Source organism: Peromyscus leucopus, chromosome 9 (assembly GCF_004664715.2).
Source record: "Peromyscus leucopus breed LL Stock chromosome 9, UCI_PerLeu_2.1, whole genome shotgun sequence".
Classification (NCBI taxonomy): Eukaryota; Metazoa; Chordata; class Mammalia; order Rodentia; family Cricetidae; genus Peromyscus; species Peromyscus leucopus.
The window spans coordinates 69,208,780-69,226,602 of record NC_051070.1 but is presented as its reverse complement, the minus strand read 5'-3'; the positions used below and the strand labels follow the sequence as shown (position 1 = coordinate 69,226,602).

Below are 17,823 nucleotides of genomic sequence, written 5' to 3'. Positions count from 1 at the left end.
ACACGCACACACGCACACACGCACACGTAAAATACGTACATATTCATGTGTGAGGGCGCTCGCGTGCTGTAGCGCCAGTGTGGCGGTAAGGGGACAGTTTGCAGGAGTCGGTTCTCTCCTTTCCACCTTGTGGGTCTAGAGGATAAAAGCCAAGTCCGCAGGTTTGGCGGCCTTCACGGACTGAGTGATGCCCCCTGGGCACTAAATTCTTTTTTTCTTTCTTTTTTTTTTTTTTTTTTTGAGACAGGGTTTCTGTGTAGCCTTGGCTGTCCTGGAACTTGCTTTGTAGACCAAACTGGCCTCGAACTTAGAAGTTCGCCTGCCTCTGCCACTCCCCACCCCTCCCACCCCCGCCCCGTCCCCAGTCCCCACAAGGGCTGGGATTAAAGGTGTGTGCTACCACACCAGGCATCCCCTCGATCTTGATCCCCAAGGATAAATCAAGTCCTACTTATACCTATTTATGTTCTTTAGTACCTGAAACCCACGACCTTTCTCAGTCTTCCTGGGACTTCCTGGCTTCCCCACCTCACTTGAGCCCCTGACCTGTGAGTTTATATAAGAAAATGGGGAGCTAGGTATGGTGGCTCAGTCCTGTAATCCCAGCACTTGGGAGAATGAGATGGAATTATTGTCGCCTGTTTGAGGCCAATCTGGACTACATACTGAATGGTAGATCAGCCTGGCTACCTGGCTATGGTGTAAGCGTGTAAGATTCTGTCTCAAGAGAGAGAAGGAAGGCTGGAGAGATGGCTCATTGGTTAAGAGTAGAGGCTGCTCTTCCAGAGGACCCGGATTTGATCCCCTGCACCCATATTGCAGATCACAACCACCTGTAACTCCAGTTCCAGGGGATCCAACACCTTCTAGCATTTGTGGACATCAAGCATACACACATGGTGCACAGACATACATGCAGGCAAAACAAACACATAAAAAGTAAAAATGTAGCAGGGCAGTGGTGGTGGTGCACGCCTTTAATCCCAGCACTTGGGAGGCAGAGGCAGGCGGATCTCTGAGTTTGAGGCCAGCCTGGTCTACAAGTGAGTTCTAGGGCAGGCACCAAAACTACACAGAGAAACCCTGTCTCAAAACAACAACAACAACAACAAAGTAAAAATATGGGGCATGAAGGGATGGTTCATTAGCATTGACTGTTCTTCCAGAGGATCTGGGTTCAATTCCCAACACCCACATGGCAGCTCACAACTGTAACTTCAGTTCTAGGGGACCCAACACCCCCACACAGGCATACATGCTGGCAAAACACCATTGCACATAAAATAAAAATAAAATAATTAAATTTTTAAAAGATAAAAAGAAAAGAAAAAGGGGATTAGTCATGTGTGTGCTATGTGTGGCCAAGAGATACTCAGGCATGAGGAGAGAAGACATTTTAGCATACAAATAAACTGTTCAAAAGTATAGAATTTGGGGCAGGTAGCACATGATTTAAATCCCAGCACTCAGGCAGCAGAGGCAGGTGGATCTCTGTGAATTCAAGGTCAGGCTGGTCTACATGGGGAGTTCCAGGACAGCCAGGGCTGTTACACAGAGAAACCCTGTCTCAAAACAAACAAACACAAAACAAAAACAAAAAGAAAGAAAGGACACCACAAACCTACAAACCTTTCCAACTTGGAACAAGCGGTGTTGACATAGCTTCTGGCAGAGTGTAAGTCACTGTGACAGGACAGGGGCAACACACACGGAGGCATGTGTCATCGTGTGTGCCTGGAGAATGTATCTGTCTCCAGGGCAGCATGTTTCACAGTGCATTAGCTTCCTTCCAGTCTCTGTGGCTGTCCCCAGTCTTCTTACCCCTCCCTCCCCTAAAGCCTGGTCTAGCTCTGCCTGTCAGTGTCTCTCTGCATCCTTCTCCGCCACATCCACGTTACTCTGTCACTCCCCGGTCCCGATCTCTGATGTGTCCCCAGGTCTTTCCAGCTTCCTTTTCACCCTCCATTATTTCCTCTGTGACAGCAGCTTTCTGGGTCCCTCACAGCGAGTGGTAACCTCCTCTGGTTAAAACCCACAAGCAAGGTTTATTGATTGTTTTTATTTAAATTTTGTGACGCGGGGCTGAGAAAATAGACCGCTCCCGTAAAGAGCTTGCTGCTTAAGCGAGAGGGCCCGAGTTCCATCCTGGGCATCCATCCACAAAGCTGGCCATGGCCTTGCATGTGTAACCCCAGCCTGGTGGAGGTGGAGGTGGCAGATCCCGAGGCTTGCCCCAGCAAACTATTCTGTGAGGTTCTAGAGGGAGAGTCAGTCTCAAAAACGCAAGGTGGCCAGCTCTGAGGGATGGCTGCTGAGGCTGGTCTCTGGCCTTCAAATGTATATCCCCACCCTGCACAGGCACATGGGCTCACACACCCTGAACAATCGGACACACAGACACATTCTGTGGACTTAACTATTTTTATTGTTTTTTTTTCCTCATGCTAAGTAAGTACACATTCTCCATCTCAGCTACACCCACCCACCCCCCACTCCCCAGAATGGATTTTTTTTTCAGTTGGGGATAGAGATGGTGTGGAGAGATGGCTCAGCAGGTAAAGGCACCTGTCCCTAAACCTGAAGACCCAAGTGCTATTCCCAGGGCCCAGACACTGAAGGAATAACTCTCCCCTGCTGTCCTCCGACTTCTATATGTGCTCTGCGGCTCATGAACCCAGACACACGAAGTCCTGCAAGGTGCCCTCTGACCTGAACACACACACACACACACAACACACACACACACACACACACACACACAACACACACACACACACACACACACACACACACACAGAGAGAGAGAGAGAGAGAGAGAGAGAGAGAGAGAGAGAGAGAGAGAGAGAGAATATTTCTTGTTTATTTACTGTGTGAGAGTGCGCTGTACGGTTGGTGTAGAGGTCAGAGGTCAGAGGCCAACCTGCAGAAGTCAGTTCTCTCCTTTTACCACGTGGGTTCTGGGAGGCTCCAAATCAGGTCATCAGCCTTAGTGGCAAGCACCCAGTGAGCTTGCCACTAAGACCCCCCAAATGGGAGTTTTGTAAAGTAAGAAAGCAGAGCAGGAATGGGAAATCAAGTAGACAGGGTTTCTCTGTGTAGCTTTGCGCCTTTCCTGGAACTCACTTGGTAGCCCAGGCTGGCCTCAAACTCACAGAGATCTGCCTGCCTCTGCTTCCCGAGTGCCGGGATTGAAGACGTGCGCCGCCGCCGCCGCCACCACCACCACCTGGCTGAATCCATGGAATCTTAAAAAACAAAACAAAACAGAAAACTGACTTATTTTTATCTTACTTTGGAGAGTAGGGGAGAAGGGGGCATCAGATTCCTTGGAACTGGGGCTATGGATGTTTGTAAGCCACCGTCTGGGGAACGGAAACCTGTATCCTATGCAAGAATAAGTTCTCTTCAGCTCTGGCCTTGAACCCACCAGGTCTTATTTCTTTTAAATAAACCAGGCCAGCACTTCCTGTCTAGTGACGGCTTCCCCGGAACAGCGAAGGGTTAATACCGAGTTAGGTCAAGCACCTAACTCAAAGGCAAAAGCTTCTGGGGGGAATGAGTTGAGTTAAATAAACCCAAGAAGCTGACGTGGGCAGGATTTCTTCTGCCTGACCCATTAACAAATGCAAAGCAGAGATTTTAGTGTTTTTGCCTTTTTTTTAAGCTTCAGTGGGGCATAGCCCCTGGAAGCCAGAACTTGGCTTTGAGGCCAGGCCTGGTGGAGCCCTGAGGGCTGAGGACAGTTGGCTGCGGAGGAGAGAGGAGGAGCAGCCTGGGTCAGGGAGGAGGCCGCGGCTGCTCCTGGGGGTGGATCTGATTGCTGTGTTTGCGCTTTCTTCTTGCCCGCTCTAATTAAAGCTTTCCCAATATGATTCTGGCTTCCTGAGGAAAGCAGAACTTATTAAAACAGGCCAGAAACCAACACAAAACAGTGGAGATGCTTGGTTGCAAGATATGTGTATTTTAAATCATAAAGCCCTCGGGTCGTAAGGTCAGTGCTTGCTGGTCATTTTTATTCTGGTATTATGGCCCTGGCAGGAGGGGATCTTCTAAGAAAACAGCAAAATAAGAGGAAAAAAAAAAAAAAAAAAAAACCACCTAAGAGTGCCACTAAAATGGATTGTGACTGGCCCAGCACTCTTGTTAAGGGGGACATCCCCCTTACCCCTTACTCCCCTCAGGGTCCCCCCTCCCCCCTCCACTTCAGGCTTACTCTGCACCCCACCTCATTTGCTGCCATTGTTCTTGAGACAGGGTCTCACGGAACCCAGGATGGCCTCGGACTTGCTCAGTAGACAAGGACGGCCTTGGACTCCTAACCCCGCCTCTGCCTCCCAAGTGCTCGGATGACAGGAGGGCACCGTGGTTCCAGACTTCATCTCACCTCTTAATTTCTTCCCACGCACCGCGTGGATCCTGCAGGCCAGAGCAAATCAGCTGTGGTATTTCCCCTCAAAGGATGTGACTTTCCTCCCCCCACACGGCTTTGACAGCTTTCTCCTTTGCGAGCTGAGGAGGATATCAAGAGACAGTGACCTTCTGGTCTCGCCTAAGAGGGAACACTCAGTAGCTGTTCCGCTTCAGCCCCTGATTAGCCCGACTGTCCCTCCTCCATGCCCTCACCTACCATCTCTTCACAAACATCCTGCTCACCCCGCAGCACGTTCCACCCCCACAGCCCCCGCCTGCTAGATGTGGTGACGCCATAAAGCTCTTCCAGCCTTTACCCCACAACACTGTCTGCTCCTGTCTGCTCGCCAGAGAGTGCACAGGCCTCTGGGAGTGCTTGCTTTCTTTTTGATGCTGATGAGACCCCAGACTAACCCAGAGGAGTCAGATTTTTGGTGATACTGACCTATAGGTGGAGGGAGGGAAAATGTCAGCCATGCCTTCAAGAGCCTTGTCTCTTGGAAACAGAAACTGCCTGAGAAATCAATCTTTCGGCTATTTAAGGCAATTTCTTTTTCCATCATCTTTTGTCAAGACCACTGTATTAGGAATGGATCTGGAGAGTCCCTGAACTGGTCCATGCCACTCAATAGCAGCAGTTCCCTCCACCAGTGAGAATTTACAAGTACACAGGAGGCTACTGAGGGCTTAGAAAGCAGCAATTTTGAATTTTTCCTTTTTTTAGATGTATGTGTATAACTGTTTTGCCTACATAGATGAATGTGAACTGCCCGGTGTGTACCTGGTGCTGGCAGAGGTCAACGGAAATTGGGTCCCCTGGAACCGGTATTTCAGATGGTTGTGAACCACCACGTGGGTGCTGGGAATTGAACCCAGGTCCTCAGCAAGGGCAACCTGTGCTCTTTACTACTGAGCCATCTCTCCAGCTTCGAAACTAACAATTAAAAAATAGTAATATTTATTTTTATTTCCTGGTTTTTGTTCGTTTGTTTTCAAAACAGGGGTTTCCTGTGTAGCCCTCTGTCCTAGAACTCACTACGTCGATCAGGCTGGCCTTAATCTGCCTGCCTTTGCATCCCAAGGGTTGGGATTAAAGGCATGCTTTGGTTTTGACAGGGTCTCTCTGTATAGCCTTGAACTTACAGAGATCCACCTGTCTCAGCCTCCCAATCGCTTCGATAAAATGGGTGCATGACCACACCTGACTGACGTTTTTTAACTGTGTGTGTATGTGTGCCTATGTGTGGGTGTGTGCATTTGAGTAGGCACCCTCAAGGCTAGAGGGACTGGATCCACTGAAACGAAATAAGCTGTAAACTGTCTGATGTGGATGCTGGGAACTGAACCAGGGTCCTCTGGAGCAAGTTAAGAGCAAGTTAGTGCTCTTGAGTCCTCTCTCTGGCCTCGTAGACACTAGCAAACTTTCTTTACCTCCTAATTTCTTTCCAGAAAACCTACCACACATTGACCTCCATTAAACGGGTTTTGCACCACAGACCTGGGTTAGAGTAATAGGAATATGCCAGAAGAGACACATAGGTCTATAGCTTCTACGTTCTCTCCTACAGGACTCTGTGCAGATCGAGTGTTTAAAGAGACCACTGCTGCAGTAAGGTGTGAGACGGGGTTGGGGTGGGGGCATTTACTGTGCTGTTGTAAGCCTGGCTCTTCTTGTCTCCATTTATGTCTATGACAGGCCAGGGGTCCTATGCTCTCCGGGACCATTGGACTCTCTCTTCAGCACATTCCATCTCAAGGCCATTTCCTACAGCAATGGTTTTCAAACTGTGCTCCTCGGGATCCCAGGAAGTGCCAGCGAATGTGTTCCAGAAGCCGCTAAAGCATAATGGTGGGGCTCTGCACCCAACCCAGCCTCTTCTCTGGTTTATTTCGAGTGTTGAGATTTCTCCTTAGGAGTTGATTTATAGCCAGGTGGTGGCGGTGCAGACTTAAATCCCAGCACTGCAGAGGTAGGCGGATCTCTGTGAGTTCAAGGCCAGCCCGGTCTACAGACTGAGTTCCAGGACAGCCAGGGCCACACAGAAAAACCTTGTTTTGAAAGACCAAAGAACCAAAACCAGAACAAAACAAAAAAAATCGATTTCTTTTATTATTTTTGTTTTTTTTGAAGACATGGTCTCTCTGTTCAGCCCTGGCCGTTCAGGAACTCACTCTGTAGACCAGGCTGGCCTCAAACTCAGAGATCCAATTTCCTCTGTCTCCTGAGTGCTGGGACTAGAAGTGTGCACCACCACTTGGCTGAGTTGATTTGTTTTTGTTTTACTTATTTTGTTTTTTGTTTTTTTTTTTTTTTTTTTGAGACAGAGTCAGTCCTGGAACTCACTTTGTAGACCACCTGCCTCTGCCTCCTGAGTGCTGGGATTAAAGGCGTGGGCCACTACCACAGGCTCTATTTACTATTATTATTATTTAGTTTTTCAAAAACAGAGTTTTTCTGTGTAGCCCTGGCTATCCTGGAACTTGCTGTGTAGACCAGGCTGGCCTCAAACTCACGAGCGCCAACTCCCTCTGGCTCCTGACTGCTGAGATCAAAGGTGTGTGCAATCACCACCCAGTTAGTTTTTAAACATTCTAAATTTCAATTCCCAGTACCTACATGGCAGCTCACAACTGTTTGTAACTCCAGTCCCAGGGGATACGATACCCTCACACAGATATACATATAAGAAAAAAAACACCAATGCACATAAAATAAATTAAAAAATAAGAAAGCCAGGCAGTGGTGGCGTACAACTTTGATCCCAGCACTTAAAAGGCAGAGGGAGTTGGAGCTCTGAGTTTGAGGCCAGCTTGGTCCACACAGAGAGTTCCAGGACAGCCAGGGAAACAGAGAAACCCAGTCTCGAAAAACCAAAAGAAAAAAAAAAACAAAAAACTGTTTCATAACTCAGGCTCGCTTCCAATTTACAGTGTAGCTTAGAATGGCCTTGACCATCTGATCCTCCTGCTTCTACCTCCCAAAGAGCTGGGATTACAGACACCCACCACTTCACTAGTTTTATGTGGTGCTGGGGTTTGAACCCAGGGCTTTGTAAATGCACTCTACCACCTGAGCTACATCCCCAGCTAAAATCTCATTTAAAATGTACAGTCCGTTTGGGTCCATGCTCAGCGGTTCCCAGGCTCCAGGGACTCCACGGCAAAATCAATCTCCCAAGGCACAACAGTCATTTGTTTCCCAAACTCTTTTCTCCCGTCTCGCTAATTCACAATTTCCCTGCACTTGACAAATGCAATTAACAAGCCTCCATCAGTTCCTGAGGATAGCCTCATCAATCAGAACACCAACTGCATCCTGCTGAGACGGGAAGGGAGCCACCGTAGAGGGAGAACCTGCCGGACTTCTAAATCGGAACATGACTAACCGGTGTCTTTTCTTATGTCCACCTCTATTTTTAAAGTTTCTCCTGTCAACCCTGTCTTCTCTTCAACAGGCCTTGCTGTGTGCCGCCACCATAATTTGTAGATCCCCTCAAAGTCGGGTGTGTGAAGTTGGCTGTGTGCTCAGCAGGGACTTTTCCCACCCATACATTCTAGTAGCGATTGGGTTGCTTTCTGCCCAGGCTAGACGCCCACTGTTCCCTCCAGCTGCACATCTATCATCCACACACTGGGAGACCAGAGCAGGATCACCAAGGCTTCCACTTCACCCACCGTGTCCATTTTCTCAGGGCTCAAGCCTTCCCTCCCCAACTCATTCAAGATTCCAGATTTGGCTCAGCGTGGTGGCACACACCTGTGAAGTGCTTGGGTGGCAGAGGCAAGCGAATCTCTGAGTTCAAGGCCAGCCTAGACCAGAGTTCTAGGGCAGCCAGAGCTGTTACACAAAGAAACCCTGTCTCTTGGGATGGGGGTGGGGAAGGTTGCAGATTTACTCTGTTCATCATTTTACACTGCATATAGCCTCCTCCTCCTCCCAACAGAAGGTAGGAGCCTTTTCCTCTGCAGCCCTGGCTGGAACATCCCTGTGCATCTTTCCACCTCATCAACTTTTCATCTCTGCACACTGAAGCAGAAGTCTCTCCCTCCTCCCTGCCTCTCTCCTGCTTTGCTATTAGCTTCATGAGTGAGGACATTAATGTATTCACCAGATGATGTCTTCACACCACTGTTTCCTGTAATTACAGTGTCTTCTCTCCCACTGTCCTGGCTTATTTGACTGTAAAGTACTTGAAGGAGGGACCGTGCGGACAAAAGATGCAACAGAGGCTGAGGCTGAAAAGTAGTGTAATTTTAACATCCAAGAGTAAAACAGCTAATGCATCAGGAGCTCAACAACGGCTAACACCCGCACCAACGTTTTAGAGCTTTACCAAAGGTACTGAAGTAACTGTGGACTTCGCTATGGAATGGGGTGCTATTATTTATTATAATAACCAAGAAGAACCACCCAAACAGGTGCAAACAGCCAGTCATTTCCCTTCAGGAGACAGGTGCCGTATACTTGTCATGTAAGTCGGCTACATTGTCACTGGAGACACGGATCCAGCCATTCTCCCGCACGTGGTAGAGGTTGACGGCACCTCCAGAGTAGGCGTCTCTGTAGGTGGCTTGGTAGATGGCTCGGCGAGCCAGGTCATAGGCATCCTCCACTTCCAGGTCATAGGAGTAGCCTCGATCCATGACTCCATAAGCATACACGGAGCCAGAACCCACAGAGAAGGCAGTTCCAGAGATCCGGTTCCCCTCACTGTCTACATAGTAGAGGCCTGGTGAGCATGGAAAAAAGGAAAAAGACCATCAGTTCTTTGCTAGCTTATTTATCTTCAAGGCAATTTCTCATTTTCCTCAACAGAGATTGTAGCTCTGCGTCAGAATATATACATATATTTATATTCGCCTTGCATGTGCAAGGTGGCCCTGGGTTTGATTTCTACCCACCACCACAGCGCAGACCACCACACACCACCACCACCCAAATGGAATCTCAGCACACTTGGGAAGTGGAGGCAGGAGGACCAGGAGTTAAAGGCTAGTCTTAATTATGTATTGAGTTTGAGGCCAGCCTGGGCTACATAAAACCCTGTTTCAAAACCAAACAAAACAGGGCCTAGAAAGATGCTCAGCAGCTAAGAATACTTGTTGCTCTTGTCCAGGACCCAGGTTCAGTTCTCAGTATCCACACGGTAGGTAGCTCACAACTGTCTGTAACATACATACGTGCAAACACTCACACACACATAGAAACTCACACAGGAACAAAATGATTTCTTAAAAAACTGGAGAAAGATAAGATCAAACTTACTGCTGAGATCTCTAGATTCCACAACATGATACTACCCATCTCACCTCACATTACACAAACCCGTCTCTTGGCAAGTCCAAAAGACAAGTCTGCTGGACATTCCAAGCACAGGACTTCAGGCATGGTGGAAGGTAACGCTTAAAATCTAACCCCAGGCCTGCAAGAGATGGCTCCTTCCAGGCCTAACTGAAAGACTAACTGAAACAGAAACGGCAACCACAGCTGAGCTTTCCTATCAACACAGTGACAAGTGACAAAACGGAACTGCCGCCAATACTGAGAGATAGTTTGGGAATTTTATATTAACTATAAACCAATTCCACTAGCTTTATTTATTTCTGATTCTCTCACTGTGTGGCCCAGGCTGCCCGTTGCTAGATAGCTTAGGCTGGCTGTAAACGCCTGACCCTCTGGTTTCAGCCTCCCTACTGCTAAGACCACAGCTGTGTATCAGTTGGCTTCTCTGTTTTTTAAATGAGGGCCAGTGAGGTGACTCAGCACGAAACTGTTGCTTACCACTAGGCCTGAGTTTGATCCACAGAACAAGAGAACCAACTCCCGTAAGTTATCCTCTGAACTCTACATGTATGTGTTGGGATGTGTGCTTCCTTGAATCACAAACACATAGGAAATAAATGGAAAAAAAAATGGGGCTGGAAAGATGGCTCCATGAGAAAGAGCACTGGTTGCTCTTGCAGAGGACCTGGGTTTGGTTCCCAGCAACCATATGGTGGCTCACGACTGTCTGTAACTATAGTTCAGGGGATCTAATACGGTCTTGTAGCCTTTTTGGGCACTAGGCATGCATTATGATGCACAGACATATATAAACAGACAAAACACCCATGCACATAAACTAAAACAATTTAAAAAGTTTAAAATATATATATATAATATATTCATAAAAAATTTTGTGTGCAGAGGCACACGCCTTTAATCTCAGCACTGGGGAGGCAGAGGCAGGCGGATCTCTGAGTTTGAGGCCAGCTTGGTCTACAGAGTGAGTTCTAGGACAGCCAGGGTTACACAGAGAAACCGTCTCAAAAAACCAAAAAAGAAAAACAAGAAAGAAAAAGAAAATGCTAGAGTTTCTCTCAACTTAAATTCTCAAATATAGCTGTTTTCTAGTCCTTATTATTGTATGAGAAGAAAAATGTGCCAGACATGGTACTTAATGCTTTATATTTACTGCACTCTACCGTTGTGGCAGCTCATTCAACCAAGTGACAGATGAGGAAACAGGCTGAGAAAAAAGGTAACCTAAGGTCAACTGACTAGTACAGTCAATGACACAGCAAGTCTAACTCCATGCCCTTTCCTGTACAGTACAATGCCTTCCTTGGAGAGGGAAGGAAAAGCTAAGACCCTAATTAACACAGACATCCTCAGCACCCACCAAAAGGCCTTAGTTCATCTGTCCACTTACCCCCTCCCCACTGCAGCGCCCACCCGGAGGATCACATAACTACTACCACACAACTCACCAGGGCCTCTCTTATCCCAGCCACAGATCATGGTGCCCATGGACAGCCCCATGCCTTTGTACTGATACACCATGTTAGCAAGAAGTTTGGAGGCCGCTGCGACAGAGATGCGTTCCTTATTTCGAAGCTCGTAGATTCGACACTGCCGAGCCAACAACCGCTCCCAGAAGCTGCAATCGGCTGCACCCCCGGCCATGGTACCCAGGAGGTAAGGGTTGATCTCTATCACTTTCTTCACTGTCTGAGAGGCAATATAGGCACCGGCTGTGGCCCGGGAATCGGCTGCAACAATGACTCCATGGCGAAACTAATTAAAGTCAGAGGAAAAAACAAAATAGGAGGTCACTTAAGGCCACAGATATTTCTAATACTTCTTTCTTTCTTTTTTTTTTTTTTTTTTTTTTTTTTTTTTTTTTTTTTTTGGTTTTTCGAGACAGGGTTTCTCTGTGTAGCTTTGCGCCTTTCCTGGAACTCACTTGGTAGCCCAGGCTGGCCTCGAACTCACAGAGATCCTCCTGGCTCTGCCTCCCGAGTGCTGGGATTAAAGGCGTGCGCCACCACCGCCCGGCCATTTCTTTCTATATGAATGTAAAACCAGACTATCTTTCTGGATTGTGTAATCGAGTTCACATGTTAAATGTCATCTGGGCTTACCAGCAATCCCTGATTTGGGAATCACCAGATTACTCACTTTACATATGAAGAAGTAAGTTTAATGAGATAAAGACGCCCCTACGGGGTCTAGAGAGATAGCTCGGTGGTTAAGAGCACTGGCTGTTCTTCAGAGGGCGAGTTCGGTTCCCAGGACCCACGTACACCTTTGCGAGTGCCCACAAAGGTCGGTAATGCTTGTGTTCAGTGAATCCGACGCCCTCTCTTGGCCTCTGCGAGCACTACAGACGTGGTGAATATACATACAGGCAACACACACACACACACACACACGAATAAATAAATAAATCTTTAAACATCCAGACGTGGTGAATATACATACAGGCAACACACACACACACACACACACACACACACACACACGAATAAATAAATCTTTAAACATCCACAACTAGTTACTGTAGAGCTGGAAGAGGGGCCTTAATCGGCACCCACTACAGGAGCCCCTGGACCTCATCAAGCTCCCGGGAGGGGACGCCCAGTTTATAACACTTGGTGAACCGCTACGACAGCTTTCTTCCCTCCGCCACGACCGTCTCGGTCTCCTTCCCACCGCCTGCCCCGCCCCGCTCCGCTTTCCGCCAAGGGTCGGAGGAGAGGACCGAGCCTCCGCCCGCCTGCGTTCCGGCTGGGATGCCGGGAAGGCGGGAGCCGCAAGGCGGCCGGCTGAGCACCTTGAAGGCCAGGGTGGTGGTTCCATGAAGCATTTCGATTTTCGGCTCCTCTGGGACGCCCCAGCTGGGCGCGGCCAGGCTCAGCCCATCACCAGGACTCCCCGGACCCAGGTCCAGCAGATCCGTACGACCTCCGAGACCAAAAAACCCATGCTGGTTCACGGGCAAAGGCCGCTGCAACACGCTAGCCAGCGCCATATCTAGTAAGGGCAACAGGAAGTAGCTCTGAGACCGCCTCCAAAGAGCGGTCGGGCAACTCCGCGCCGTCACAGCTTCACGTCCTATTAAGTCTATGGCGAGGGGGGAGCCATTTTTACTCCGGGCAACCACGCCTCCAAATACCTGTGGCCGACTGTTTTCACTGAGGAAGGGCAAAAAAGAACGCTGAAAGGACGCGACTGCCATTATTACTGTGGTCATCGGAGCAGCACCGATAAGAGTAACTTTAAAATCCTAGAGAGTGGTTGGGACGTTCTCGTTGAGTGAAGGAGGTGAGTTCGGCCATCTTTGAGAAGGGCGTGACTGCTTAAGAATCCAAGCTGGAGTCTGGCGTTTGGTCGCCGCCCAGGCCCAGGTTGAGGTTACAGGCTGCGTCTCTGTTTCTAAAATCCCTGTTAACAAGACTGAGGTTGCCATTGTTTTTAAGGTCACCCTTCCTCATACTGGTTAAAATAATTGTTTTCAGGCCATTTTCCTATGGTATTAATTCAACCGAAGTAGTTTGTTGTAAAAAACAAACAAACAAATGAACAACAAAAGACATCTCCTCGATCTGGGCAGTGGTAGCGCACACCTTTAGTCCCAACGCTTGGGAGGCAGAGGCAGGCCGATCTCTGTGAGTTCGAGGCCAGCCTGGTCTACAGAGTGAGATCCAGGGCTACAAAACAACAATACTGCTTCTTTTTAAATAGCATTTACAACACAGCTCTTTTTGCTTTTTTCTTTTTTTTGAGATGTTCATACTCTGTAACCTAGACTGCCCAGAAACTGGACAGGTTCTCCTGCCTTGTCTCAGAGTAATGGAATTGCAAGCCTGAGCCGCCACACCATGCTCGCTGTCCCTTAAAATGTTTTTTTTTTTTTTTTTTTTTTTTTTTTTTTTTTTTTAAAGAGACTCCCTATATAGCCATGGCTTGGTCTAGAACTTGCTATGTAGATCAGGCTGACCTCAAACTCAAGGTGATCCTCCTGCCTCTGCCTCCAAAGCGCTAGGATTAAAGGCACTCCCACCACAACCTGCAAAAAGTAACCAGTTGTTTGTTTGTTTGTTTTTTGAGACAGGGTTTCCCTATGTAGCCTTGGCTGTGTGTCCTGGAACTCCCTTTATAGACCTGGCTGGCCTGGAAGTCAGAGATCCACCTGCCTCTGACTCCCAAGTGTTGGGATTAAACACCTGCCCATTTAAATCAGTAGTAATTGACATCTGAGAACCTGAAGGAGAGTTGAGGGTCCATAAAGGTGTAACAAGAGATTCATTAGGAATAGGCCGTATTTCATGGCCTCTTCTTCCTCCACCCACCTGTACCCCTCAACACTTTGGGGAATGATACCAAGTCAGGAAGTAGGCATATATGTATGAAATGCTGCTTCCTGTTTATGGGTCTATGAAGTCAGTGTCTAGCCTTGCTTATTGGATTTACTTTTCAGTATCTAAATTCAGTATTCTTTTGATGCCCAACTCAGGCCTTCCTCTCCTGTCACAGATTTTGCATGTGCAGTATTTTTCATGCTGAAATCTGGCAACCTTTTCCAAGTCCCACAACCAGAGGTGGAACATTTTTATCTGTCTCACACTTAGATAGTGTAGGAAATGCAAGGTAGGGCTTGTGAGATGACACAGAAGAGCGCTTGAGCTGACTTCAGTTTGGATCCCCAGCACCAGGTTAAAAAGCTGGGTGCAGGCATGAGTGCCTGTAGCTCCAGTGTTGGGCAACGGAGACAAGCAGATTCCAGACGCTTCCTGGCCAGCCAGACTAGGGGAAAGCCAGAATTTTGGGTTGGTTGAGAGACCCTGTGCCAAAGGAATATGGTAGAGTGATAGAGCAGGACAGCAGATATCTTCGGCCAGCTGCCACATGTGAATCTGTTCCACATGTACTCTACCACATACACACACACACACACACACACACACACACACACACACACACACACACACGCATGTTGTTTTTCCTCCGGCAATGTGGCTGCACCTGAATCTACCCTGTTTCAGCCAGTAATTGCGGCTCTGCAGTTACAGATCAGCTTCTCAGGCAATGACCTGGTGGGACTTTTATGTCCCACTGGATCTGCCTCCTGCTGCTGCCACCAAATGTAGTTTTTAACTAAATCTCCATCAGTCTGTTTATCAATAAGACTCGGGAGTCAGAGGCTGGGGTGAACACCCGCTAGCTCCGAGGTTGAGGAGCAGCTAGCTGACCTCCCCTCTTTGCTGGTGTCTCAGGAAGAGAGCCTCCTTCTGCTCAGCCACGCCCAAAAAGACCGCCACACTCAAAGTCCCTCCCTATCACTTCCTATGCTTCTCTCTATCTGTCTTTCAGACTCCCTCTGACTCTCTATGATTATTTTCTGTCAACTAGTTGATGGCTCTGCCTCCTGACCCAATGTTGATTTTATTTAATTAGTGCAAATGCAAACTCAGCGTTCACAGTGTGGTTGAATATCTCAGAACACATGCACACCCCTTCACACACCCCTGCCACACACAAAGAAAAAAAGAGACTGTAAAGTCCCTGTTTATTGAGTATAAATTCCTTGCAATCACTCCTGCAATGCATCCAGTCCTCTGACTGCTCTGAATAGTTTTCATTCTTGACTAATTGCACCTGTACCTCTGTTATGGCACATTTTTTTATTCTTCTGTGTCATGGTCTCACTACATAGTGTAGATGGTGATCCTCTGTTCTCAGCTTTCCCAGCGTGGGAATAGGTGTGTGTCACTGGCTTGCAAATATGAGCTTACATTTACTTATGTGTGTGCACACAGGAGAATGTGCTTGTTTGAGTACCTGTGTGCCACGTCACTCATATGGTGTCAGAGAACAGCCTGCAAGAATCAGTCCCTCCTTCTAACATGCGGGTTCTGGTGACTGAACTCAGGTCATCGGGCTTGGTGGCAAAAGCACTTTTTCTCCCTGGCCGTCTGTCCAGCCCCAGTTGTGACATTAAATGGGAGCTGATTCTCTACTGTGTATCTCTGCCTACTTCCTACTCAGTACACATTTGCTGTATGACAGTGATGTCCTTCCAGTCACAGAGACTGAAGCCGGGACTGATCTTTGGCTATGTCCCTTAATTTCCTCCATGACTTGCCAGGTTCTCTCGCTTCTCTTATATCCTTTTTCATTACGACTGATATCACCTTTGGTTTCTTTTTCCTTTTTTTAAAGTTTAAGCTGGGTGTTGTTTGTTTTTACTCTTTACTCTTTTGAGGGGCCTGCCACCCAGCTTCCATGACACATGCCTGTCACACCAGCTCTTAAGAAGCAGAGACCCAGGCAGTGGTGGTGCACACCTTTAATCCCAGCACTTGGGCGGATCTCTGTGAGTTTGAGGGCCAGCCTGGTCTACAGAGCAAGATCCAGGAAAGGCGCAAACCTACACAGAGAAACCCCATCTTGAAAAAAAAAAAAAAAAAAAAGAGCTAGTGGGGTTGAACTTGATAGAAGAAAAAGTAGGAAGTACTCTTGAACACATTGGCACAGGAGATCACTTCCTAAATATAACACCAGTAGCACAGACACTGAGAACAACAATTAATAAATGGGACCTCTTGAAACTGAGACCCTTTTGTAGGGTAAAAGACACAGTCAAAAAGACAACCTAGAGAATGGGAAAAGACCTTCACCAACTCCACATTTGACAAAGGACTGATCTCCAAACTATATAAAGAACTCAAGAAAATAGACATCAAAATACTGAACAATTCAATTAAAAAATAGGCTAAAGAGCTAAACAGAGAATTCTCAAAAGAAGAATCTCAATGGCTGAAAGACATTTAAAGAAATGCTCAACATCCTTATTCATCAGAGAAATGCAAATCAAAACGATTCTGAGATACCACCTTACACCTGTCAGAATGGCTATGATCAAAAACACTAATGACAGTCAATGTTGGAGAGGATGCGGAGCAAGGGGAACACTCCTCCACTGTTGGTGGGAATGTAAACTTGTACAACCACTGTGGAAATCAGTATGGTGGTTTCTCAGAAAATTGGGAATCGATCTACCTCAAGACCCAGCCATACCACTCTTAGGCATATACCCAAGGAATGCTCAGTCATACCACAAAGATACATGCTCAACTATCTTCATAGCAGCATTATTCGTAATAGCCAGAACCTGGAAACAACCTAGATGCCTGTCAACTGAAGAATGGATTAAGAAAATGTGGTACATATACACAATGGAATACTACTCAGCAGAGAAAAACAATGACATCATGAAATTTGCAGGCAAATGGATGGAACTAGAAAAAATCATCCTGAGTGAGGTAACCCAAGCCCAGAAGGACAAACATGGTATGTACTCACTCATAAGTGGATTCTAGATATAAAGCAAAGAACAATCAGACTGCAACCTACCGAACCAGAGAGGCTACATAGCAGGGGGGACCCTAGGATGACTGTGGCTTATAATAAGTTTTGGTCCGCATAGAGGATGATTAGGACCACGGGCCTGAGTGCAGGTGTCTGAGATGATCTGCACTTGGCCGTGCTGGGGGATGGTCTGTATGGCAAACGTGTTGCTCTGATTGGTCAATAAATAAAAGCCAAATGCTGCTGTATCTTCATCACGGTGGCTGGGCTTTGAGAGTTAGAGCAGAGACTGGCTAACTTTCTCTCTTTGCTGGGGTGTCCCCGGGAGCCTCCCTCCTTCCGCACCCGCCCAACTAAAAACACACACTGCGCTCCTCCCTGCTACTTCCTGTCACCTGGTTGCTAATCCTGCCTTTCTGAGCCAAGGTTAATTTTATTCATTTAACACAAATGTAACACATCTTTACATAGTTAAACAAATGCAGCATAAACAAATGTAACACATCTTTGCCTAGTTAAACAAATATTCCGCAACAGTGGACTTATTTTTAAATTTTATTTTATTCTGATTTTTTTTTAAAGACAGAGTCTCTCTATGTAGACCTGGCTTTTCTTGAACTTCTGCCTCTGCCTTCCAAGTGTTGGGATTAAAGGCATGAGCCGCTGTGCCCAATGCTAGGTGCTATAGGAAATTCCACATATCAGCCTGGTTGAAAGAGGTTGTTTGTATTTTATCTTATAGACATTTCTTAGAGGAGAAGACATAGTATTTGAATTAT

General features: G+C 47.2%; 1 protein-coding gene across 1 annotated transcript; it reads right to left on the bottom strand.

Annotated features, from left to right (window-relative positions):
* Positions 1-8,641: 8,641 nt before the first annotated feature.
* On the bottom strand, positions 8,642-12,739 carry Psmb5 (proteasome 20S subunit beta 5). Its single transcript, XM_028892211.2, has 3 exons — positions 12,507-12,739; positions 11,161-11,467; positions 8,642-9,140 (listed from the first exon to the last, which is right to left on the bottom strand). Exons 1-3 carry the CDS (start codon positions 12,702-12,704, stop codon positions 8,854-8,856), a joined length of 792 nt encoding a protein of 263 aa, XP_028748044.1. The 5' UTR covers positions 12,705-12,739; the 3' UTR covers positions 8,642-8,853.
* Between the last annotated feature and the right edge of the window lie 5,084 nt (positions 12,740-17,823).